Source organism: Cynocephalus volans, chromosome X (assembly GCF_027409185.1).
Source record: "Cynocephalus volans isolate mCynVol1 chromosome X, mCynVol1.pri, whole genome shotgun sequence".
Taxonomy (NCBI): Eukaryota; Metazoa; Chordata; class Mammalia; order Dermoptera; family Cynocephalidae; genus Cynocephalus; species Cynocephalus volans.
In genome coordinates this window covers 77,589,503-77,617,146 of record NC_084478.1, presented here as the reverse complement: position 1 = coordinate 77,617,146, position 27,644 = coordinate 77,589,503, and the positions used below count along the sequence as shown (strand labels likewise).

At 38.4% G+C, this 27,644-nt stretch overlaps 1 protein-coding gene across 4 annotated transcripts; it reads right to left on the bottom strand.

The window, feature by feature from the left end:
• Nucleotides 1–610: 610 nt before the first annotated feature.
• On the bottom strand, nt 611–26,838 carry YIPF6 (Yip1 domain family member 6). 4 transcript variants are annotated; one of them, XM_063084194.1, is made up of 7 exons: nt 26,759–26,838; nt 15,589–15,717; nt 14,397–14,475; nt 6,350–6,392; nt 3,948–4,073; nt 3,055–3,212; nt 611–1,350 (listed from the first exon to the last, which is right to left on the bottom strand). In XM_063084194.1, exons 1-7 carry the CDS (start codon nt 26,813–26,815, stop codon nt 1,232–1,234), a joined length of 711 nt encoding a protein of 236 aa, XP_062940264.1. In that variant the 5' UTR covers nt 26,816–26,838; the 3' UTR covers nt 611–1,231. The 4 variants fall into 4 exon arrangements, with proteins under 4 accessions (XP_062940264.1, XP_062940265.1, XP_062940266.1 ...); XM_063084195.1 differs by having other exon boundaries at nt 26,727–26,817; XM_063084196.1 differs by lacking the exon at nt 3,948–4,073.
• Nucleotides 26,839–27,644: the final 806 nt, after the last annotated feature.

The window sequence follows — 27,644 nt, the reverse complement described above, 5'->3', positions numbered from 1 at the left end:
AGGTGCACATGTGTAAAATGTACTTGTCTAAAGGGCTAAATTAGCTTTATGAAAAAAGTCTAAAACCAAAAAAATAAATTATTTCCCAACCCCCAAAACAGGTCTAATGAAAAAACTCCTAAGCCCACTACGAAAAGGCAGCAGCTGTAAATGCAACTCATCCTACATCATTCTCTAAGCATCTAGCTGTTCTGTTAATCAGTCATCAGAACACTAAATCCCTCCATGTTCACATAGTTGAATGCAGGCATCTGATTTACCTTTACTTTCTAGTTAGAGGCCAGACTACACAGAATAATAAAGAATTCCTTATAGCTATGCTGTATACAAACTGTCTCATTCCACCCTTAAGAGAAGCTGCCCACATGACAACATGCATTAGAGACCTACCAATCTAAATTTCTGAGGTCTTCTATTTGGATTAGCTCCAACATTAGACCACTGAAAATTTCAGTCAAAGGAAAATTACATGTTGACTGCTAACATTTTAGGTTGCATATTCAGAGCTAGGGAGCAAGATTAAAAACTGGAGTGCCAACTGAAGTGCTGTTAAGCAGGGCAGAAAGGTGACTATACAAAAAGACCAAAGAGACTGATTCTTTAAATGTCCTTTGCTTTTTTTTTTTTTTTTTTTAAAGCAACAAGTGTAGAATTTCCTCTGATCAAAATCTGAATATTGGTTAATGCACATTTTATCCTCTCACATCTATGAGCCTCCCCTCTTAACCTGTCATTGCCTTTTTGAGCTTAAGAGAAGTAAAAGAAAATAGATGGACTATCCATTCTTATTTATGAAAGTGAGGCATATTCTAATAGTCATAAGGCAATGTGTTTAAGAGCTGCACCTGAATTGGTATTCTCAAAACTGAAAATAGTTACCAATTCCATTCAACTTGGAGGATGTATCCATGTGCTTTCTCAGTCACTGGTTGTCACCCAAATAGACCACAGTGACTCCATCATGCCTTAAGGAGGCATTATACTGTGTGTAGTATGCACATGTATTTAAAAAAATAATAATAACATTAAGCGGAAAAGGACAGCCTTTCAAATATCAGCTCCTTACATAAGTGGCAACAGTGCTGTACGGCTCCCTTTTATTCTCCTCATCTACCCAGTTACCAAATACCTCCATAATTAGACAAAAGAGGACCAGAGACAAAGCTCCATGGTGAATTGCATCTTTCAGATGAGTTTTCAATTCACTGGTTTTTAATTTCCATTTCTTCATTTACTGAGGAGTAAATGTGAGAATCATCCAACTGATGACAAAATAGAACAGGAAAACAGGATAAACGGCAAGGGCCTTACGGTTTGGAGGCTGGCTATCAGCAAGAAAAGCTGTAGAGGCTGAACAAAACAAGACAAAACAAAAAGGAATATTTAATACAGTAATATTGTCACAACTACTAACATTTATTAAACTTTAATGTGATTGGCATAATCATATTTATAATCCTCAGAGAAAAAGGCATTCTGCAGCATAGTTTTCCAGACAGCTAAGGACTTCTTGTTTCAAGTACTAAATAAGTACCATTTTGGATGGAAACCTTTCTAAATGGGGTTTCTTACCCTTTTCTGAAAAGTTATTGCACTGTGATGAACAGGCTTATAAAGATGTATAAGGATATTTGCTCCTATGGTAAATGTCTTCATTTTTCAGTTAATTGTTCTTCTTATCAGCTCTTTTAAAATGCCATCCCTCTTATCCACCCAAGAAAAACCTACTCATCTTTTTACTCAAAGATCACCTCTTCAGGAAATCTCTCATGAACAATCATCTGGTATCCTGTCACCCCAGAAAGAACTGCCCACTTCCCTCTTCTGTGTCTCCACTATACCCTGCACAGACTTCCGTCTTCCACTGGAACACTATTGCCCTTAAATGTTTTCATGTCTGGATGCTCTACTACATGTAAACTCCAAGGACAGAGACCATGCCTAGCACAGTGCCTGACACATAGTTTGTGATTAATAAACATTTGCTGAATTAAAGCCTCTCTCTCTCAAGAGTTTACTTTCTGATCTGGTCTGGGCCTGGACACTGGATAACTAAGCTAGTGAGAACTACATGTATGGTAATTATCAGACTCTAAGTGAGGGAATGAGGGTCTCTCCCATGGGTAAAGCACTCAAGCTTAACATACAGTCTTTGGAACATCAATTCTGGCTCTCTCAGACCTTTTTTGATTATTTCTTAGCTTTCAACCATGTTCCAGAGCAATGAGATGTCACTGCACTTAAAAATATCAGGCAGTGTCTCTATCCCATTAAATCAGAAGCTAGTGAACATTTCTAGTTTAAGCTGGAACTTTAAGAGAATTTTAGAAATGTAAAAACAATGAACACATAGCATTCATTGCTACTGCTATAGACCCTTCCTAATCTTTAGCAAAATTTTCTATCGAAGAAGAAAAGTATAATGATACTTACAACGTACACTGGAAAGTGGTATAGTATGGTCCTTAAGGGTGCATGATCCCCCTGGGTTTGAAATTTGACCCCCCTACTCACTAGTTATGTGTCCTAGGGCAAGGTGCTTATCCTCTCTGTGACTGTTTCTCATCTATAAAATAGGACTAATAATATTATTTATCTATTAGGGTTGCCATGAGGGTTAAATGAGATTATATATATATATATAAAGCATTTACAACAGTGCCTGGCCCATAATAAACAATTCCTAAATGCTACCTATTATTTTTATTATGATTAGTTTGTCAGGAAAAGGCCCAAGTCATTTCACAAGTCACCTATGCCTCGTATATACCAGGACTGAGCTGAATCTAGTGTAATCTACTTTCCCAATCCTGTCCATTATTTAAGGGAAAAAAAAAAAAAGATATAACTCTCCACATCTCATAAGTCCAGAAACCTAACTTATATAAGATGGACACCAACCCATCCCCATCAATGCCCTACTTAGAGCAGAGGGTTCTATGGATGATACTGGGAGAAATATCACCCACATCTGACTTTGGAGTTACACTGCCTCTCATCTGGTCTTCATCTTTAACTTCTGTTCTTCTACTGTAGAGATAAGTACATACTTACCAGCTATAGACCAGGCAAACATCACGATCACCACAAAAAGCCGAACCATGAAGTTTATGGGTCCTGGCTCAGCCAAAAGTACCAGCCGGCAAACCAGCATTGCCACTGTCAAGGGAAGTATACAGTAACCCAGCACACAGAGGCTCTGAAAAAAAGATCTAAAAACAACATACATCCACAAGGATCATAAATACAGCTTATGGATATCAGGACACAGCTTATTACACAGATTTGTGGATCATGGATTGTTGCCTCCCTCCTGATACATAAAACCTACACCCTAACATTAATTTTATGAGAACAGTCCTCTGTATTAAGCACATGCTTTTTTTTTTTTTTTTAAGCAGCTGACCGGTATGGGGATCTGAACCCTTGACCTTAGTGCTACAACACCGCACTCTAACCAAATGAGCTAACCAGCCAGCCTCAATTTTCTCTCCCCACATGCTTCTTCCTTTGCTCTTAAACCCCTTAAGAGTCAATCATCTAATACCAGATGACCTACTCTAATTCCTAGAGACCTCCTCTTCTCTCTGAACTTCTAAAATGGTGGTTCTTAATCCTTTCTAGTTTACATACCTATTTGAGAATTTGTTGAAAGCAATGGGCCATCTGTCCCCTGAAATGTACATAATCTTCTAGTACAAAAAATTCTGCCTGTGATTTCAGGGACTGGAGAAAGTATCTGAAGCTTATCAAAAATTCCCAGATAATTTAAGATAATTTAATTCACCTAGGCTACCTCTGTCCAGTGATTTTAAGAGAACTTTCTCTTTGGCCCTCAGTTATTTTGATTTTTCTTTTAAAAAAAATATCTAACTTGCCTGGTTTCCTTAAAATCGAAGATATGCCACCTGGCAAGAGAAAAAAGGGTACATTTTAATGATACTCACATATTTCCTCCAAGAAGTTTTGAGTTGAGGGTGATAGTAACTGCACCAAACCAGACAATGACAAACACTTCTGCAAACTGGGGCCCTCCATCTTTTTCACTATCTGCAGAGCCTCTTTGCAGCATTCTGAGACATGGAAACAGCAGGAGAATTGCCTAATATTTTCCTTACAGCAACAAAGTTCATGCCTAATTCTCAAAACTTTAATCAGATTGCTGCCCTATACCTCACCTGAAGATTTGTAATATGTAGGTTGTGCTGAAAGCAAAATGTCAGAAGCATTTGGCAAGGCTCCCTTACCTCAAATTCCAAATGCCTCAGGACTACAAGGTGTGCTCCATTTGATCTTGTTGGAATGTTTAAATGGATTACCGAGCACATTTTTTTGGTTAAGCAGAGGTTATAAACTGAAGGGCCAAATGTGGCTCACAGATATGAGGTTTCTGGTTCATATCACATTTAAAATGGTTTTAAATTTAAGTTGACCTTATTTTAAAATCGGGAAGTTTCACATAAGAATATGTATTTCTAGATTTTCTTGAAAAACCAGATTTCTAGATTTTCTTTCTAACACTGGGCCTGCATTCCAACATGGCAACGATCAGGTGAAACAAATAGCAGCAAAGGGCTTACAGTTACCAAGTCACTACTGCATGTATTTACTTTACTTCTATAGCATTTAGACACATCTGAATTTGTAATTCTTGGGTTATGGTTTTAGTTCAGATATTTAAAAATGGAAACAGTCTATAAACCCATTTGGTTGTTGATTTTTTTTTTTTTAATTAAAGCACACAGATTATTACTAAAAGACTTTGCTTTGAAATTGAGTAGTTGAACAGTCACTTAAAAATCCTCTCTTTGTCTAAGAATTTTACAGATGTACACTGTTTTGGATTTTGGACTTAGAATACTTGCACTTGGTGTTATTTTTTCCAGAAAAACAGTAAGTAACAATAAGCTCACAACCTCTTCTTATTATATAGTATAGAGAAGTTACATAGTAAGTCTTGCCCCACTACGCTGCTTGCCAGCATGTGCAGGCTTTTGTATTCTACAGCTGTGCAAGAAGTCCTGACAATCAGATGCAAAGAATGTGCCAGCACTCATCACTTGTTCGGAATTCCCATTGTTTCAGCACAGTATGTATGATGGAAAGAATATTAACTAGCCTGGAAGGCAAGAGACAGATACTGATCCTACTTCTGTCACTAGATATTTCACTTAATGCCTTGGAATTTCAGTCTTCTCTGCAAATAACTGGGGTTAAACTACATAATCTCTAAGGTAAATCTTTTAAAAGTTAAAAAAAAATACATGCTCAGAGCTTCTAATATAAACTCTTCCATCAAGGCATTGGATTGCCTCCTTTGATTATGGTTATGGTTATTAAAGGCAGAAGAAATAACACTCTACATTAATACCTAAATTAGCATATGCTCAATTTAAGTTAAAAAATTAGTAGAGAAGCCAATAAACTTTTTGAATTTAGAAACATGAAGGGTTAGGCCTGGAAAGGATCCTTAACCATCTCCTTTTATAGATATGAAAGAGGAGACCTACAGTGCTTAGGTGGGAAGAGATGTGTGATAATCATGGAGGTAGAGAATAGGCCATCAGAAAACCTGAGGTTGAATCCCAAGTCCTCAGCATCTTTGAACCTGAGCTTGTTTGTCAAAAAAGGAAAACAATATTGAATTGTTGTTATGAAGATAAAATAAGAGAAGGTATTTAAAAGTTTTCTGTAAAAACTTTTACAGAAAAATCATTATACAAACTTTGGTTATTAGTAGCCCAAAGTCATATAGCTAGCTGATAGCAGAGTCAGGTTAAGAATCCAGAACTGAATCCCAGTGCAGTATTTTTCCACTCTGTCAATGGTATAATTGCTCTCTCCAATGGAACCTTCCTCTCCTTCTTCTATCCTCCCCCTTTACATACAATGTATATGGGAAAGCATAACACTTTGAAACAGTGTGATCTTGCTTTTAACTGTACCACTTGCTTTATTTATTCTCATTTATGTCCATATTTTTAGTTATGTTTTAAAGAGAATTATGTTGTAAGCAAACGGTCCTTAAACCTATAGATATTTGATTTATTTTAATGATGGGGAGGTGCATGACAGTAAATAAATGTTTATTGAATAGACATGGCTAAAACGGACTAAGAAGTCATTAGTAAACAAAGGTGGGCATAATTTTCACATCTTTAATTCCACTATTTTTTAATTGATCTGGAATGCTACTTGCCTTTCCAGGCTTAGACACATAAGGAGTACCATATATTTAGTCATAAAAGTCCTAAATAAAATATTCTGCCAAAATTCCCCTTAATTTTGAAACTCCACAGAAAAGTCTAGTCTAGCTCAAACAATGAAGAAAAAATATATAAGTACTTACAATGCAAGTGTCACACAAAGGATCAAAGGGCCCCACAAATCCCCTACAAAACAAGAAAAGAAAAAAGATTGCTAAGAAACAAACATGCAGTATTTTATATCTTTATTCCAATATCTACCTCTCCCACACTTGGATTTCAGACATTGAGGCTCTCTCTGTCTGCCTAAGACTTCCACCTCTCCTATCCCTCTACTTGCCCTCCCTGCTCATCAATTCTGAATGTACTCCACATATACTCTAAGTTTGGTTCACTTCATAACTCACAAATCACCCCTCTCCCCATCTACTAAGCCACATTCCCGTATGCTATAATTAAAGACCAACGGACAAGCACTCAGAAGACTTAGGTGCTCCACCCTGCACCCTCAGAAAGAATACTACAGTCAAGTCACTCCACCAATCTGAGGCTGTAATTAGGCAAAACAAGTACTGATCATGACCATTTTACAAAAATGAAAAATGAAGTTGAGAAGGAAGTGACTTGCCCAAGTTTATATGTGGGAGGTGGGACCAGAACCAAGGTCTTCTGATTCTTAGGCCAAAGTTCTTGCCACTCTGCCACACTGCTTCCCTTCTCCGAAAAATATAAAAGACTCTGCCAACATCAGAGCTAACAAACAGTAATCTGTAATCGATAGCTACTGAATTAGTTTGCCAACAGTTCAAAAACACATAGCTTTAGAGCACAATTACCTTCCTCAACTAACCCAAAAAAGTACATATCCCTCATCTAACTTTAACCTAGTATGCACATAACTTTACCCACGAGAGATATGGAGCTGGCAAGTCAGCCCAGTTGGTTACAGTACAGTATTGTAACACCAAAGTCAAGGGTTCAGATCCCCTTACCAGCCAGCCACCAAAAAAAAATTTTTTAAAGTAGTGCTGGGCCACAGTCACACCCCTTCCCCACCACTGTGCAGCTCCCACCACCACTGCTGCCACAGCTAACCACACAACTTCATTGAAAAAGGGAGGGTCACGGGTAGAGCCGCCAGAAAGAGGTGAGCAAGCACAACCACATGACCCAGTGGCTCAACCCACAGACGGAATTAGGCTGCCCCCACAGTCCCACACACCAGGGTGGGAACTACTTGCACAGCCCACACGACTGCCTTGACCCAGGGAAAGACACGTGTGGAGCTGTCGGTGACTGCAGAAACCCAGGACAGCCAAATAGACTATGGAAGAAAATTCACAGCCACCACCTCATCCCCCAATAGAAGAAACAAGAACCCAGAAAGAGCCTCTGAATGCAGGAAAGAGAAATCCCACCCAGGATCACCCATTCAAGCTGAGGAGCTTCAGTATACCCCAGTGCACCTATCAGGGTCAATGACACTAGCCAGGGTGCCAAAAAGTTCATCCAGGTCAACCACTTGGCCAGGGAGTGACAGGGCACCCGGGCACTTTTTCCAAGAACTTGAGATCTCGCCATGTCCTCTACAACTTAACAGTGTCATTCACTTCAGCAAGGGTCCACTACGTGCCCCAGTGCCTAGGCCATGAAGGTACTCACATGCAACTCCAACACTGAATACAGTAAAGATACCCACTCAGAGACTACACTACTGCATCTTCCAAGAACCAATACTAAAACACCCTACCCAATGGTCAATATAAAACATATCTACAGGAGGAAATCACTCTCCTGAAGGCCAACTCCAGAGTAATAGAAAAAGCAACTGCCATATCAGATGGTCAGACATCAACAAAGAGATACTAGAAATACAAAAAAACAGGAAAATATGACACCACCAAAGGAACACTATAATTCTCATGTCCCAGACCAGAAACAGCAGGAAATCTTTGAAATGACTGAAAAGGAATTCTGAGAAACAATCTTAAGTAAACTCAATGAGATACATGAAGACTTAAGATGACACAACAACAACAACAACATAAAAAAAACAACAAAAAACAGGATACAAAGGAGGAATTTTACAAAGACATAGATACCTTAAAAAAGAAAGGAACTCCTGTAACTGAAGAATTTATTCAATGCAATAAAAAATACAGCTGAGAGCTTAAGCACGAGGCTAGAGCAAGCAGAAGAATTTCTGATCTTGAAGACAGTCTTTTTGAAATAACTCAAGCAGACAAAAAAAAAGAAGAAAAAAGTTTTAAAAACTAAAGAAAATTTATGACAGGTATCAAACAACCTTAAGCACACAAATTCATGATTCATGGGTGTTCCAGATAGGGAAGAAAAAAGAAAAAGCTTCAAAAACCTATTCAATGAAATTATAGCAGAAAGCTTCCCAGGTACTGGGAGAGATACAGACTTTCAGATCCAAGAGGCTTAAAGATACCCAAATAGATTCAATCCAAAAAGGTCTGCTCCAAGACACATTATACTCAAATTGGCAAAAAATCAAAGACAAAGAGAGAATCCTGAAAACAGCAAGACAAAAGTGTCAACTTACCTATAAGGGAGTCCCCATCAACTAACAGCAAACTTCTCAGTAGAAATTCTACTGGCCAGAAGAGAATGAAATGATATATTCAAAGTACTAAAAGAAAAAACTAGGGGCCGAGCCTGTGGCGCACTTGGGAGAGTGCAGCGCTGGGAGCGCGGCGACGCTCCCGCCGCGGGTTCGGATCCTATATAGGACTGGCCAGTGCACTCACTGGCTGAGTACCAGTCACGAAAAAGACAAAAAAAAATAAATTAATTAAAAAAAAAAAAAGAAAAGAAAAAACTACCAGCCAAGAATACTATAACTAGGAAGTCTATCCTTCAGAAATAAAGGAGAAATAGTATATTTCCTAGACAAATGAAACCTGCAAGAGTTCACCACCACACAACCAGCACTAGAAGAAATCCTCAAAGGAGTCCTGCATCTGGAATCCAAAAAGAGATAATCACTACCATGAATACACGAGGAAAAACAAATCCCACTGGTAGAGCAGATATGCAAATGAGAAAGAAAAAGAAACTATCTTACCACCTCAAAAAACCAACAAACATCAAAGACAAACAATAAAAGGGAAAGAAAGGAACAAAAGATATTTGAAACAACCAAATGAATATCAATGAAATGCCAGGAGTAAGACAATATCTTTCTATAACAACCCTAAACATAAATGGATTGAATTCCCCACTCAAAAAACAGAGACTACATGATTGGATTAAAAAACTAGAACCAACTATACGCTGTCTTCAAGAAACTCACCTCACCTGTAAATACTCGCACAGACTAATAATGATAAAATGGAAAAAGATATACCATGCAAATGGAAACCAAAAAACGAGCAGGAGAAGCTATTCTTATGTCAGATGAAATAGACTTTAAACAAGAAAACCACATAGAGAGACAAAGAAGGTCATTATATAATAATATAGGGATCTATCCAGCAAGAAGACATGACAATCATAAATACATACACACCCAACATTGGAGCACCTGGATATGTAAAGAAAACACTGTTAGACCTAAAGAGAGAGATAGATTCCAACACTCCAATAATAGCTAGGGACCTCACACCCCTCTCTCAACATTAGGCAGACCATATAGGCAACAAATTAACAGAGAAACAAAGAAGTTAAACTATACTTTAGATCAACTGAATATGGCAGACATCGACAGAACATTTCATCCAACAACTACAGAATATACTTTTTTCTCATCAGCACATGGAACATTATCCAGGACAGACCATGTTAGGTCACACATCAAGTTGAAACAAATTTTACATTTCAAATATCCTTTCGGACCACAATAGATTAAAATTAAAATTAGAAAAAAATAACAAGCAAAACTTTGGAAACTATACAAACACATGGAAACTAAAAAAATGTGCTCATGAACAACCTATGGGTCAAAGAAGAAATTAAACAGGTAATCAAAAAGCATCTTGAAACTAATGAAAACAAAGACACATCATACCAAAACCTGTGGGATACTGCAAAAGCAGTACTAAGAAGGAAGTTTAAGGCAATAAATGCTTACATCAAAAGAACAGAAGGACAAATAAACAACCTAACGTTTCACCTCAAAGAACTACAAACACAAGAACAATCCAATCCCAAAATTAGTAGACGGAAAGAAAGAATTAAGATCAGAGCAAAACTAAAGGAAATAGAGACCCAAAAAACGATACAAAAGATGAAACAAAAAGTTGTTTTTTAAGAAGATAAACAAAATGGACAAACCATTAGGTAGACTAACTAAAAAAAGAGAAAAGACCAAAATTTTTAAAAATGAGAAATGAAAAAGAGACATTACGACTGATACCACAGAAATACAAAAGAACCATTAGAGACTATTATAAACAACTATATATCAACAAATTTGAAAACCTGGAGGAAATGAATACACTCCTGGAGTGATACAAACTACCGAGACTGAACCAAAAAGAAATAGAAAAATGTGAACAGACCAATAACAAGCAAAGAGACTGAAGCAGTAATCACCAATCTCCCAACAAAGAGAGGCCATTCTCCCAAACTCATTCTATGAGGCAAGCATCACCCTGATATCAAAATCAGACAAAGATACAACAACGAAAAAGAAAACTGTAGGCCAATATCCCTGATGACCACAGATGCAAAAATACTCAACAAAATACTAGCAAACAGAATACAACAGCCCATCAAAAAGATGTCCCACACTGTTAGTGGGACAGTAAATTAGTACAGCCATTATGGAGAACAGTATGGGTGTTTCTCAAACAACTACAGATAGAACTGCCATACATTCCAGCAATCCAACTGCTGGGTGTATAGCCAGAGGAATGGAGATCATCATATCAAAGGGATACCTACCTGCTCTCCCATGTTTACTGCAGCTCTATTTACAATAGCCGAGAGGAAACCAACCTAAATGTCCACTGATAGATCACTGGATAAGGAAAATGTGGTATATATACACAATGGAATACTATTCAGCCATAAAAAAGAATGAAATTCTGCCATTCGCAGCAACATGGATGAGCCTGGAGAACCTTATGTTAAGTGAAATAAGTCAGGCACAGAAAGAGAAATACCACATATTCTCACTCATAAGTGGGAACTGCAAAATAAAAGAATAAAAAAGAAAGAAAAAGAAACAAACAAACAAATGAACAATTACAATAATTCATTGAACTTTCAAAAGGAGTGAAGAGAACTGTATTACTAGAAGTGGGAAAGGGAGAGGGGAAAGGGGAGTTAGCAAGAAATTTAAGGGTCACAAAGAATGATTACGTTTTATAATGATGAATATACTAATTATCCTGATTTGATCATCACATATTCTACACAGGTACTGATATGTACACAAATATGTACAATCAAATTTGTTTCAATTAAAAAAAAGAGAGGCATGCATATGCACATATATTGTTTTTCTAATTATATCAGTAATTTTGACATCACTGGGGAAAGTTTGGAAAAGATGTAAAAAATAATAATCCTACCAAACTCATAAAACTATAATTGATCTTATTAAAATTTGTTTAACTGATAAACTGAATTCAAGTGCAATGACATTAATTTGCTGCTTTTTTAATGCAGTGAAGATTTTTTTAATTCGTAAAAAGTCCACAATAGTATTTAGGTTACCATTTTAACCATTTCTAAGTATACAATTCAGTGCATTAAGTACATTCACATTTTCGTGCAACCATCACTACCATCCATCTCTAGAACTTTTTCATCTTTTCAAACTGAAACTCATTACCCATTAAACAATAACTCCCCATGCCCACCACCACAAGTCCCTGGCCACTACCATCCTACTTTCTGTCTCTATGAATTTGACTACTCTAGGTACCCAATATAAATAGAATCATATATGTCTTTTTGTGTCTGGCTTATTTCACTTAGCATAATGTTTTCAAGGTTCATGCATGTGTCATAGCATATGTCAGAATTTCATTCCTTTTTAAGACTGAATAATATTCCATTTATATATGGTATATACTATGGCATATACCACATTTTGTTTATCCATCCATCAATGGACATTTGGGTTGTTTCTACCTTTCAGCTACTGTGAATAATGCTGCTACAAACATGGGTACACAAATATCTTTTCCAGTCCCTGTTTTCAATTCGTTTGGGTATACAGTTAGCCCTCAGTGTAAGCAGGTTCTGCCTCCTTAGATTCACCTAACTGCTGATGGGAAATATTTAGGAACAATAACAATAAAAAATAACAATAAAACAATAAAAAATAACACACATAAAAAAGCAATAAAGTATAACAACTATTTATATAACATTTACATTGTATTAGGTATTATAAGTAATCTAGAGATGACTTAAAGTATATAAGAGGATGTGCTGTGTAGGCTATATGCAAATACTACGCCATTTTATATAAAGGACTTAAGCATCCTTGGATTTGAAAACTGTGTGGGTCCTGAAACCAATCCCCCACACATGCTGAGGGACGAAGTGGAATTACTAGATCATATGGTAATTCTGTTTAATATTTTGAAGAACTGCCATGATGTTTTCCACAGTGGCTGCACCATTTTACATTCTCATCAATGCATGAGGATTCCAATTTCTCCACATTTTTGTCAACACTTGTTATTTTGTTTTTTTCATAATAGCCATCTTAATGGGTGTGAAGTGGTACTTTTAAGTCATGAATATTTTCCTTGTCACTTTGCCAAGGACTTTGATAACAGGATACAGCAGAAATGCAAATTTCTGGTACCCTTTATGCCAGCCTATCCGTCTATCCCCACAAGGTTAGGGAACAGACCTAACATATGACATATCTAATATTCATCGTTAATCAGCAAACTAATACATTGGTTCTGCATTGTGACTGAAGCAACAATGCTTTGAACTGAGCCACAGCAGCAGTTGAAAAGATATTTTCACATCTGGGACAGCAGTGGTAAAGCAGAAAGGTCACTGAACTTGAAAACTGGGTTCTAATCCTTCCTGTGTGATCTTGACAAGACACTTCACTTCTCTGAGACTCATTTCCTCATCTGTATAACAGGAATAATAACTCCTACTTCACAAGATTGTTGTAAGGATTAAATAAGATAACGTGTATGTGGTGGGGGAGAGGAGCAGGCAGTAGAATAATAGCTAACATTTATGGAGTGCCTACTTAATACCAGATGCTGTGCTAGGTGATATTTATGCACTGTCTTCTCTAATCCTCATCAGCAAAGGTGCATGTTCTATCTTCACTTTAATGGATGAAGAAACTTGTGCCCCAGAAAAATTAAGTGTCTTATCCAAGATCACACACCTAGTGATGGAACCACTAGTTTAAAGCCGGATTTCTCTATGCTCTTTCCACTATGCCAGTGGTAGCAAATCAGTTTCAAATCATGTGTCAGCTCCAACTCACAGTGCTGTATTGAGAAAGATTCTGACACTGCATGCAGTCTCCACACAGTAATGGCACACTTATCACATATTTGACATGCCTATATCACAGCTGAAATGCTGCCAAAATAGAAGTTATACCTATGTACCACATCATTGCTACAATTCTCAAACAACTGATTTGATTTTTCTGATAAAGAGCAATAAAGCCAAGACTGCTTGCAAAGAAAAATAAAAAGCCCGACAATTTTAAGAAAAATTCTAACAGCATAATTTACTGCACTGTTGTAATAGAACTCTAACAAAGAAAGTCGTCAGACTAAATGATAGTTCTGAAAATAGACATGTCTATAAAAGTACTATTAATTTGTTAATCATTAATGGGTATTTGCTATTATTCTAATTTAACATTTAAACATTTGCCTTTCCCTTGGAGATTGCTAGTTCCTTGACTGAAAAAAGTCACTATGTGTTAGCAGCTTCCAGAGGTATTTTTTGCAGTGTCTACTATAGCATTTTTCAGGTGAGGATATATAGTCTGTATTTATTGATGAGGACAATATAATAAGCAAATTCTTTTAATCTCTAAAATTCTATGCTAAATTTTTAATTTCTTCCAAAAATGTCATTCAGATATTCATTTACATATTTCTTCACCCTGCAAAATGATGTCAGTTTTATTACCACAGAGCCTTTGTATTATGAAGTACTTATGATAAAGTACAGGGAGATAAAGCAAATCCTCAAAAAAACTCATATACTTACAATCTCTCAAAAGAGTATTACTTTTCCTTGGGTACAAAACATGCACGAATTTTTTCCCAACAGCTTTTAGATCACGCATCTGAAAGACATAAACAACTTGTTGTATTGTGATAACCATGGTTGCCAGGTAGCCCCCTCACTTAATTTGCTAAAATTTCTTTCATTTCAATCTCCTGGGAGCTCTCCATTGAATTTTGGAGCTAATTCCAAATCAACTCCTCCACTGTACAAACAAACCAGAGAGGCAGTGTATGCTTTTTCTGTTAACTCCGTAAGCTAACATCTAACATGCTTCCACATCCCCCAGTTCTGTTCTGATTTTGAAAGCTCTGTGAAAGAGGAACATTGCCCTCCCAATATGCTACTTAAAGAAACTAAAATAATAGCACTATGAAAAGCTGTTCTGCAAAAATAGTTTGACATTTAGTTCATACATGATGAGGTCCCAAAGGCCAATTAGTCTGCTCCCTAGCTGCCACATTCTTTGCAATATATAAAATAAATTTCTGGCATTCACAATTTAACTGGTAGATGAATTCCAGAAGCCAGACACAAAAAATAAGGACATTTGAGGGAGGGTTTAGTAATGCAAATCTAACCTCTCAAAATACAGTTGAGATAATTCTGTCCTAGTTTTGTCACACAGATATTTCTCCATGTCATTAGAAACTCTTTGTAAACATAACTTTTAATAGTTGTTTAGCATTCTACCACAAGGACATAATTTACTTAACCAATATCCCATCTGCTGTTCATTTGTTTCCAATTTTCCCCTACTAGAAAGAATGCTATAATGAACATCTTTATATTTTGATATTTTTCTATGTTTAAATTTTTCGTAATTTTTTCTTATTCTATATTTGAAGGAGAATTATTGGTTTAAAAATATTTGGACATTTTAAGACTCTTAATACCCATTATAGTCAAACTGCTTTCCAAAAAGGCTGTACCAAATTATTCTCCAGGAAAGAGTTTTAAACTTCAATAAATAAAATATACTAATAATCAGTGAACCACAAAAAATATTAGAGTGCTATTAGTTGTTTTCTTTGCTGGCCAGTACAGGGATTAAAGCCCAGACCTTAGAGTTATCAGCATCACGCTCTAACCAACTGAACTAAATGGCCAGCCCACTATTAGTTATTCAGTCCCATGATACTGAACAGAAGTTCTCTGAATTAGTCTAACTTACAATGGTATTCTGAACAGACTCATTTAATGTAGAGCTGTCAAATTCCCGAATGCGAGATCTCATAGGAATGGTGATTTCTCCTTCTACGGGGATGTCTTGTGAGATGGATATATCTGAAAGGCCTGCAAACTGAGAAGTTAGGAAAAAAGATTTTAAGCCTATAATAAATTGCAGCATCCCTCAAAGACATCATCATTTCCTAGAGAGTAGGGACCATGACTTTTTGTAGGGTTTTACACAGTAGTTAAAGTAGGTGTTAGCTCAACAGACATTAAGCAATGCAGTTAACTACAACTTTCAAATACTTATTTCTTTTAATTTAAAGGAGATGGTATGTAACTTAAAAAAATATTTAAGATAAATGCAATACTTTCTTGCCCTCAAATATCTGGTTCCTTTCAAGCATGAAATCTTCACTTGGCAGAAGCTAACAAAATTGAGATAATAACTGCACAGCTGAAAAAAAAAAGTGAACTTCTAGCAATCACAGCTTAGAAAGGCCACATTTCTGTTGCATTTCTGCTCCTTAGTAGGCTCTAGTGGCCTCTGCTGGCTAAAACAGAGCATTACATAAAACATAAAATGAACTGGGAAGAACAAGGAAATGGCAAATACAAGGGTACTTCAAAATTCAAAAGTTCATGGAAAGATTCATATTATCTTTCAATTCTACTTTTCCACAAACCTTTTGAAGTACCCTCATACAGTATACCTTGATCTACACTCTTTTTACCAGGTACCTGGCAACCATAGATCAAATAAAATTTTCAAAGTGAATAAAGAATGTGAAATTTAAAACTCTTATGTTCATCTGCCAAATTTGTTTACCACAACTGAAACTCTGGAATATATAAATTCCTAAGAAAACAGAGCAGTCCCTTCTCAGTTTTTGGCCCAGTGGGCACAATTTTTAGTGGGCAATAGTTGCAGGTAAATAAAACGTAAGACAGTATACTGAAATTTTAGGAAAAATTAGGTTGTTCAAAGAACTTATGAAAAACAATTTCTCTACCTCATTCATATTTTTTAGCTATACGAAATAAGCCATATGACTTTTTTAAAGTTTTCCTATAGAGCAAAGGAAGAAATGGGGGGAAGAGGGAGGGGTGAGGGAGGAATCAGTAAAGGGACATGAAAACCACCTACATTGTATATTGATAAAATTTTTTTTAAAAAAAAGAGCAAAGGAAGAAATAGGATGGAGCAGGGAGGGAGAGAAGCTAGGCTTCTTTGAGTATATGTTATTCTGTTATATGACTTGAAATCATACAAATAATTCACACAATTACGAAATAAGATTAAAATTTATAAGAAGCAATCCCTGAAGCTGAGAGAAAAATTAAACAAATAAACCTACTGTATACTGAATAAAATACAGAACTGCATACAGAGCAAATATTTCAAGTGACTATAACACTGTAATTTGACTTCTGATTAGAATGTAGAAAGCTGGAAACAGCATCCCCCCTACAAGAACCATGAGTTAAATCTAGATAAACTATAAAACCATAACTTTCCTAGAGCTAAGGTTGTAGGGCAACCAAGCAGCATGCACGAAATCTAAGGAAAGACAGGTACTTCCAAGAAGAGGCAGGACTTCAGCACTGGCTCAACTGTAGCAAAGCATGACAGCAAGATGGCACTGGGCACCACACAGTTGAGTAAGAAGAATTCAACTTAAATTCTAAATGAATTGCTAAAGGCCAAGTATGGACTAGCATGAGAGTACAGACCCCTGGAAGCAACAGACACAAGGGGAGTTCACACCACCATTTCCAAGCTCTTCTCAACAGTTTCACTAGGTGCTCACAAAAAAGACTGGAGAGAGGACAATTTTGCAGGTGTAGGGGAAGAGAGTAGCCGCCATTCTGAGAAAGCACAGAGCACCACTCAGTCATTCCTCCTCTACAGAAAAAGAGCCTTAAAGCTGGTTGGAGTTGGGAATATACCCAGAGGAATGGAAATCATCAAGTCGAAGGTATACCTGTTCCCCAATGTTCATCGCAGCACTCTTTACAATAGCCAAGAGTTGGAACCAGCCCAAATGCCCATCATCAGATGAGTGGATACGGAAAATGTGGTACATCTACACAATGGAATACTACTCAGCTATAAAAACGAATGAAATACTGCCATTTGCAACAACATGGATGGACCTCGAGAGAATTATATTAAGTGAAACAAGTCAGGCACAGAAAGAGAAATACCACATGTTCTCACTTATTGGTGGGAGCTAAAAATTAATATATAAATTCACACACACACATACACACATACACACACAAACGGGGGGGGGGGTAAGAAGATACAACAACCACAATTATTTGAAGTTGATACAACAAACAAACAGAAAGGACATGGTTGGGGGGAGGGGGGGAGGGAGAAGGGAGGGAGGTTTTGGTGATGGGGAGCATTAATCAGCTACAATGTATATCGACAAAATAAAATTAAAAAAAAAAATAAAAAAAAAAAATAAAAAAAATAAAAAAAATAAAAAAGCTGGTTGGAGAAGGATGACAAATTCTGGTGCCTCCAAAGCAAAGGTGAAGACCCACTGTGGCTGGGGAAAGGGAAAAAACTCTCTAGTCCTGGGGGAGAGAAAAGAAACCATCCCGGGCTTAGATCATTAGTTTCCTTCAGCTTGGGGAGAGACAGGATCACTTAGAAAGTACCCCCCAGGAAACCCAGGGACACATGGCCTGCCTAACATGAAGGCTGAACCACTGACAACAAAGAATCCCCCCACCCTGGCCCCCATGGCCAGGCTAGCAAGTATGGAGTAACATGCAACAGCAGTCTACTGCTGGAGGACAGGCTAGAGCGCAGAGAGACCCACTATAAGATGAAAGGACAAAGACAGAATGCTGAGCACAGAATAGAAACATGAAGAAAAATACTGGGGGGGTGGCGGGGGGGAACACTGGGATACCTAGAACCCACCCTAAGCACAAGTTTAACAGTAGAGGAATCTGAAACTGGTAATGGACTAAAGGTACCCATGGCAACAACAAAACCCAAACACAGTTCAACTCCTAAGACTGACTTAACCCCAACAGTGACAACTTAACAGAAGAGATGTGCCACTTCTGGCAGTCTCTACTGTTCTATACATGACATCCAGCATTCAATAAAAAATTATCCACCCCCCCCATACAAAAAACCAAATCACCATGATGAGACAAATCAATAAAACCAGACTCTGAGACGAACCAGTTGTTGGAATTATCAGAAAAAAAGAAATTAAGATGACTAGGATTAATATGCTAAAGACTCTAGTAGAAAAGGAACATGCATGAATGATGGTGAATTTCTGCAGAGATGGAAACTGTAAGAGTCAGATGGCAATACTAGAAATAAATGAACATAGTAACAGATGAAGAATGCCTTTGACAGCTTATAAAACTCAATACAGCCAAAGAAAGAAATCCAAACTAAAACAAAAAAGAGAAAAAGTGAAAAAAGAAAAGAAAATGGAATAAAGCATCTAAGATCTGTGGAACAACATTAATGTTCTAATTATGTAAATAAGTGGAATCCCAGAAGGAAAAGAGTGATAATGGATCTAAAGAAATATTTGAAAAGGTAATGGTAGAAAATTTTCCAAAAATAATGAAAGACATCAAATGACATACCTAAGCCCAAAGAACCCCAATCAAGATAAATACCAAAAGAGGGCCAGCCCGTGGCTCACTTGGGAGAGTGTGGTGCTGATAACACCAAGTCAAGGGTTAAGATCCCCTTACCGGTCATCTTTAAAAAAATAAAATGAAAAATAAATACCAAAGATAAAACAAAAAATCCATAAACCTAGACACATTCAAACTACTGAAAACAAAGATAAAGAGAAAATTTTGAAGGTAGCCAGAGAAAAAAACATTGCATTCATAGGAGCAAAGATAAGAATTATAACAGACATGTCACCAGAAACTATGCAAGCCAGAAGAAAATGGAGGGACACTTTTATTTTTATTTATTTATTTATTTATTTATTTTTAAAAGATGACCGGTAAGGGGATCTTAACCCTTGACTTGGTGTTGTCAGCACCACGCTCACCCAGTGAGCAACCGGCCATCCCTATATGGGATCCGAACCCGTGGCCTTGGTGTTATCAGCACCACACTCTCCCGAGTGAGCCACGGGCCGGCCCCGAGGGACACTTTTAGAGTACTGAAAGAATAAAACTGTCAATGCAGAATTCTAAACTCAGTAAAAATAACTATTACAAATGAAGGCAAAATAAAGACTTTTTTCAGACAAGCAAAAGCTGAGACATGCACTACAAGTAACATTAAAGGAAGTTCTTCAGAAAGAAGGAACATATCAGAAGAAAACTTGGATTTACACAAAGAAATGAAGATATCCAAAAGTGGTTAAAATGAAGGTAAGTATGACAATTTTTTCTTATTGTTAATTACTCTAAAAGGTAATTGCCTAAAGCAGGGGTCACAAAACTTTGTCTAAAGAGCCAAACAGTAAATATTTTAGGCTTTGGGAGCCATACAGTTTCTGTTGCAATTACCCAACTCCACCATTGCAGTAGAAAGCAGTCAACGACAATACATAGATTAGTAAGTGTAGCTGTGCTCCCATTAATTTTAACTTACAAAAACAGGCAGTGGGCCAGTTTTTAAATTATAAAAATATAACATTTAGGAAATAATTGGAAATTTGAAGACTGACAAGATATTTGATATTAAGGAATTATTAATCTTCTAGATGTGCTAATTTTATTGTGATTATGTTCTCATTAAAACAAAATCCCTATCTTTTAGAGATGCATACTAAATATTTATTAATGTAATGATACCTGGGATTTGCTCCAAAATAATATAGACAGGAAGTGGGTAGGGCTATAGAAGAAAGAAGATTGGCCATAAGTTGATAATTGTTGAAGGCAGATACATGGGGAACCACTCTACCATTCTACTTTGGTATACTTTGAAATGTTCCTTAATAAAAAGTTAAAAAACGTTCTTAATTTTAGGGGCTAAGTTCTTTTTTATTCTTGCTCCCTCCCCCCAAATTGAACCTGAATACAATCAAGTCTCTAGATCTTAAATTTTACAGGAAATATGTTGATAGAAGAACATATTAAAAATATTAAAAGGATACCTTCAACCAAACACAAAACAAATGATCCAATTTAAGCAGATAAATTACGTAAAAAAGAGAATAATAATACATTGAAAGAGACTTATTAACTAAATGCAATGTGTTGGCCTTGTATGGATTCTGATTTGAACAAACTGCAAAAAAGACTTTTTTTTTTTTTTTAGAAAATTGGGAGAAGATGAACAGACAGGAACTAGATGATATTAAGGAACTACTAGTTTTGTTATGTATGGTAACAAAGAAAAAGTCCTTACCTGTTAGAGAAACATACTGAAGTACGTATGACTAAAGTGATATTCTGGGATTTGCTTTAAAATAGTCAGAAAAGATCGAAAGACAAGGAAAGACTGAAGAACTGTTACAGATTAGAGGAAACTAAGGAAAAATAACAATTAAACACAATATGGGATCTTAAGTAAGATCCTGGAACAAAAAAGGACATTAGTGGAAAACCTGATAAAAGGTCTATTGTTTAGTTAATAGTGTTTTACCAATGTTAATTTTCTGGTGTTGATAACTGAACTATACTTATGTACAATGTGAACATTAGAGGAATCTGGGTGATAGGTATATAGGAACTCTCTGTACTATTTGCAACTTTTCTGTATGTCTAAAATTAGTTTAAAATAAAAGGTTAAAACAGTACTCCAGAAAAAAATATGGTGGTGAGATCGATGAAATAAAAATAGCAAAATGTTGATAGGCACATAGGGTTCATTATACTATTCTTCATTTTATTTATATATTTGAAAGCTTTTCCATATTAAAATTTTAAAATATATTACTTCGTTGTTTCTGCCATCCTGTTAAACTACTCTCTTTCCTCTCCTCTTTCCTGATAAACTTTTTACTCTTTCAGTCAATTTTTTGTAATCTGGCATTGGCCTTCTAACAGTGTCACAGTGTCAGCACTGATCTCTAACAGCGAACTCACATAATCAAGAAACACAAGGATCCTTCTCAGTTTTCATCCTTTGAATACTCTGCAGCATTTAATGTGTACACCACACCTTTTTGAAGCCGTATTCTCTCTTTAGTACTTACACTGCCCTTTCAAGTTTCAGGACTGCTTGTTTTGAGTTTCCTTGCTAGGGGAGACAGGGCAGTACAGTAGAAGGAACAGTCTTTAAAGCCAAACAGGGCTCTGTTCTTACACAGAAATAAAAAACACCGCTACTAAGAATTAAGTAACACCTGCATAGCACCTAGCACAGTCAATGCTCAACATATGGTATCTGGAGAATATTGGTTAAGAGTGCAGGCCACTGGAGCCAGACAGCCTGGGTTCAAATCCCAGCTCCATCATTTACTATCCATGGGACATTCAAGCAAGTTACTTAATCTCTCTGTGCTTCAGTTTCCTCACCAGTAAAATTGAGATAATCACAGGGTTGTTGTGAGAAAGAAATGTATTAATACAGGTAAAGCACTTAGTAACAGGCACAGAGCAGGGTCTGGATAAATGTTAGGTCAAGTTCAAGATTTCCAGAGAGTCAACTCCAGTTCTGTCACCTGTATAAAAGATTTGGCTGGTCTTTGTCCCTTGTTCCTGGGAGGTAGCTTCTAAATTTAGAATTTCCTGAATAATAGCATTGTTGTTATTCATGATGGGCTCTGATCTCTGATAGTTTATGCTAACAGGTGAATCATGGTAGGCCCCTAGATCGTTTACGCCAAGGAGATGACTCAGGATGGGGGCTAACCTCATCAGAAAAGACCAAACATATGGGCCGGCCTGTGGCTCACTTGGGAGAGCGTGGTGCTGACAACACCAAGTCAAGGGTTAAAATCCCCTTACCGGTCATCTTTAAAAAAAAAAGAAAAGAAAAGAAAGAGACCAAACATGATTAGAGGGTTGGGGCTTCAGGTCTCATGATATAAGTCCAAACTCTGGGGAGGGGCGGGAGGCTAGAGATTGAGTTCAATTATGTGGCCAAACAATCAATCATGCCTATATAATGAAACCCCAATAAAAACTCTAGACACATGAGTGAGTTTCCTCGGTTGGAAATACTCTACATACTATCACATACTGACATACCAGAAGGGCAGCACATCATGACTCCACAGGGACAAGACTAGGAATATTTGTGTTTAGGACCTTCCCAGACCTCACCCTGTGCATCTCTCCCTTTTGCTGGTTGGGATTTGTATTCGTTTGCTATAATAAATCTATAATTTTAAGTACAGCACTGTCCTGAGCTCTGTGAGTCATTCTAATGAGTCATGGAACCTGAGGGGATCATGGAAACCCCTAAATTTGTAGAGAGTTGGTCAAAAGTGAGGGTGGTTCTGGGAACCCCCAAGCTTGTAGCTGGTGTTTGAAGTAACAGTAGTCTTATAAAGGACTGTGATCTTAACCTGTGAAGTTTGGCCTACCTCCAGGTAGTTGTTCTCAGAAGTCACCAAAGTCACTAAAGTGCCATGTGATCCCCACCCTATCCTCTATTCCAACCCTTCCTCAGTATCTCCTCTCAAGAGAATTGGTGACATTGTTCCATGAGCGGTGCCAGGATCTATGGCCCTCCAGCCCCATATATAACAGACAGGACTTCCAGGCCCTCACTAATGAACCCTACTCTCTGAGTAGCCCTCAGTGGGGAAAAAAAAAAAGGTGACTTAGACTCCATGCCTCTCTTCTTTCCAAAGCACAGGCAGGCTCCTGCACATATATACACATGTGCACAGAAACACACATGCACACTTTGCTGCCTGGCTTGGGCCAGTGAGGGGAGCAGGTAGAGGCAGGGACGAAAACATACAATAAAAGCAGGAACTGCAGTTCCAAAAAAAACAGCTGGGAACAGACAGGTTATACTATTGACCGAAATCCTGGAGAGATAAGAGTCAACAGGGGGAAGCATCAAGCAGGAATCAACTCAGTCCAAGAGGCCTGGCTCCAAGGAGTGGGTGAAGGGGTGGCTAATGGCATGGTCTGCAGCCAGCCCCTTCACCTGGAACCAGCTTCCTCACAGACCCCAGGCTGCAGCCATTATAATAGCTTTTCTTTCTGCCCTCTAAATAAAGATGGACATTACCCAAGATTCTGTCTTTTTGACTCTGTGCAGATGACTCCTAAATCAGCGTCTCTAGTCCTAATCTCTTCTGAGCCCTGAAGTCCAGGTTTTAAAGTCTAAATGCTGGTTGAATATTTATTGAATGGTCTGCCAGTATCTCAAACTTAACTTGTCCAAAATGGAATTAATCAACTTTTAAGGCCCTCATCCAGTTAACCCTTCTCATATGTTATCTATTTTTGTTCAGGGCACCACTATTCTCTCAGTTGTCTATTGCCTTGTTTTTCAATATGTGGTACTGGGAGCAGGAGCAACAGGAGCCGGAGGAGGAGGAGGAGGAGGAGCAGCAGCATCACCATGGAGCTTGTTAGAAATGCAGAATCTCAGGCCCCATCCCAGACCCACTGAATCAGAACCTGCAATTAAACAAGATTCCCCAGATGATTGCTATGCACATTAAAGTTTGGAAAGCACTGATCTAAGACACATTCTCCCTAGCACTACAAACCCTCATAGATACTGTCTTGTCTTTCAAATCCTCACATCTCCTGCCACTGCTGTAGTCCAGTTCCCATCATTTATTCCCGGAACTATTGCAACAGCTTCACTGGTCTTCTAGATTCCAGACATTCCCCACTGTAACTCATCCTCTATTACGCTGTCAAATTCATTATTTTAAACCTTTCCCTCCTCAATAATTTCCACTGGCTCCTTGTAGCCTATTAAACCTCCCAGCTTAGTAGTCAATAATAACGCTTACTGTATGATCACTATGTGCCAGGCACTCTATTAAGTGTGTTAATTCATTAATGTGTTAATTCATTAATCCACCTAACAACTCTATGAACTATTACTGTATCTCCATTTTACAGATGGGGAAACTGAGGTATGGAAGGATTTGGTACTTTCCCCAGTATCCCAATTTCCCCAATATCCCACTAGTTAAGTTAAAGTGCTTAGAATCAAACCTAGGCAGTTTGACTTAAGCACACACTCCTAACCATGGTTCCATACTGCCTCCCTAATTCAGTACATATACCTTTTAAGGCTAATCATTCCCTGTGCTTTAATCAAAGTGATCTACCCATTGTTCTATCAACGCATTAGCACCTTCCAACCTCTGTGCCTTTGTCTATGTAGCATAAATGGAAATAGCCTGGGCCTCAGAGTTAGACCTAGGTTCAAATTTCAGGACTGGCCACTAACTGGATGTAGACCCTACAGAAATCATCAAACCCTTCTCTGTCTCATTTCCTCACCAGTAAGTAAAACGTAATTAAAAGTCACCTACCTAACTGAAATGGTTGCTGTGAAGTTTAGAAAATATGCAGAGTATGTCTATCACAATGCCTGGCACATAGCAGATGCTCAGTCACTGATAACTCTTGTGCTCACCTGGAATTTCAAATCTTACCCATCCTTTGAGGCCCTCTCAAATATAACTTCTACCATGTAGCTTGCTTGATCACCCCAACTGGACATGATAACATGCTCTTTTAAATCTCCCTAATATTTTATGTGTACCTTTCTCTTATATAATGCCTTATTTTAGTATTGTATATTTGCCTAATCTCTATAAATTAGACTGTAAGCACCACAGGGGCAGGCCCTTTGTATTCCCTAAAGCAACTAGCACAGTGCATTACATATTGTGGGAGTTCAATTAACATTTGTTGAATAGAAGTAGATTGGATACTGAGTAACGAGTGACCAGAACCACTGAAGTTAACTGGGGAAAGCTTCACAGAAGAGGGGTGGGACAATTTAGATGAAAGATAGGAACTAAAAACAGCTAAGCATCTGCAACGACATCATGCATGGTAAGCACTATGTGTATATTAGCTCACTTAGTCCTCTCACTAATCCTGTGATGAGTTTCTATCACCAATTTCCAAGTAAGAAAACTGGGGTTAAGAGTGATTTTACTTGAGGTCACAACTGCTCCATGAGAACTTGGCCCAACTCACTCTCCTTCATTACTATATCCCCCGTGCCTAAAAGAGTTTCTGGAACATAGCAGATGCTCTCATATTTGTTGAATGAATGAAGAGATGAACAAATAGAACTAGTAAGCAGCAGAGCCAGGACTAGAATCAAGTTCATTTGACTGCCAGTTCAGTTCTCCACTGTAAGTTGGCAATTTAAAACAGAGGAAAGGAACTTATTTATTGAGCAACTACTACATAACTAAAGACTGCTTGGAAGGAGGAACATTGGGGCAGAATGTTGAGTTAATTATACTCCTCAGTTCATGGCACTGATTGTATTAGACACTTTACATAAATTATGTCATTTAATCTTCCTTAAAACTCTTTGAGGCAGTATTTTTATCTCCATTTTACAGATGAAGAAACATCCTCCATGAAATGACTTGCCCAAATTCACACAAGCAGCAGAGTGGGTGGATTCCAGTCCCGGAAAGTTTAACTCCAAAGCCTGTGTTCTTAAACACTTGTCCGTGTTTTGGGCTTGTACTTGGCAATAGAAATTCTATCCCCTGTAGAGCCAGGAGCAAGAGAGTATGGTGAAGAGGACGGCAAGAAGCTGCCACAGGAGGGGCGCGTATTAAACCTAGCTTACTAGGGTAACTGAACAAGTCAAGACTCAAGTTATAAGCAATAAAACGTTAACGTCCCTTAGGAAGCGATTTTTCATTACTCCTAGCAGTAGACTGCTGCTACTCCAACAAGGTTGGTGACAGGTCTTCATAAAATGAGGGGGCAGCGGAAGAAAAGGTATTTATCACCTAAAGCTCGGTATTTAACACAATACTGGGGACAAGGACGAGTCGTGAGAATACGGGGTAGAAAAAAAGGATGGGAGTTTCACAAGAAGGCGTGGAAGGAACGAGGTGGGCTGGGGGGAAAGCGGTTAGCCCAAAGAACAGGCGCAGTGTTGGGACTGGTTCTGGCATCGGGTAAAGGAAGGGTCTCCCGGGCGGAAGGGGTTCAGGCTCTCTCAGGCCACAAGCCCGTCCCCCGACTTCCTTAGGGGGCACTCTGCCTCACCCTCGGTCCCTCTTCGCAGATCCCAAGCTCACCAGGGGCCTGGGCGATGCTCTCCCCCGGTCACCCGGAGACTCCGCCGCTTCCGCCATCTTGGCCCTCCTTCTCCCAGGTCGTTCCCACAGGCCTTTGCGGGACAGAGACGTGGAGCCGCGACCAGTCGGCGTGTCATCGCGTCACTGCGCCATCGCGCGACGGCCGGGTCACAGAAAGTCGCCTGGCAACGGCTGGTGGCCTGGCTTTTAACTGTTCCCTGTCCATGGAGTGTGGGGAAGAGCTTGGCGTCGCCTCGCTTCCTCAGGATCCCGCTGGACAAGCTCCCCTCCCCCTTTAAAACGCAAGCGCAATTCTCAGCTCGGTGGGTGGGTCTCCGGACTGCCGCTGCCTCTTCTACCCCACCGGCCCCGTTTCCTGTGTTCAGAAATAGGCTCCCAGTGCCCTTCCCCTGAGCACAGCACCCCTTGGAAAACACCTGCCCCTCCCTCCCCTGGTCGCCCAGCAATTTCAAGTTTCCATGCCCCAGAATGAAAGGATCAACGCCCCCCCTGACGGGCTGCTCCGCCGTCGCCCCTGCCGCGCTTATTCCCTGCGCTCTCAACCCGCTAGCAAGCTGCTTCTCACTTCCTTGATTTTTATAAACCTCTCTGCTGTGTCCACACGACCCTCCAGGACTATTTTTCTTATTCGCCCACTTTAGGGAAGCTTTATTGGCCAAACTTTTTAATCCCACTGTTGGAGTGAGCAGGACTGAAGCCATGCTGGAACCTAAAGCTGCCTGAGCAACGGGGGGTGGGGGGGGTTAAAAGAGACAATTTTTTTCTCTCCACTCTTGCTTCCCATCCCCTGACTTTCTTATCTCGCTGGCTAAGTAGGAAAATAAGGCTGAGAAGCTAATTACTTCTTTGCAAAGCTAACAAGTCT

Bases quoted from the DNA above. Each gene is read 5' to 3' on its own strand.
- YIPF6 (XM_063084194.1), bottom strand. From the start codon at position 26,815: ATGGCGGAAGCGGCGGAGTCTCCGGGTGACCGGGGGAGAGCATCGCCC. The intron at 14,476-15,588 runs GTAAGTTAGACT...TATGTCTTTCAG, and splicing joins AGTCTGTTCAGAATACCATT to ATGCGTGATCTAAAAGCTGT. The intron at 6,393-14,396 runs GTAAGTATATGA...CTTGTTTTGTAG, and splicing joins TAATACTCTTTTGAGAGATT to GGGATTTGTGGGGCCCTTTG.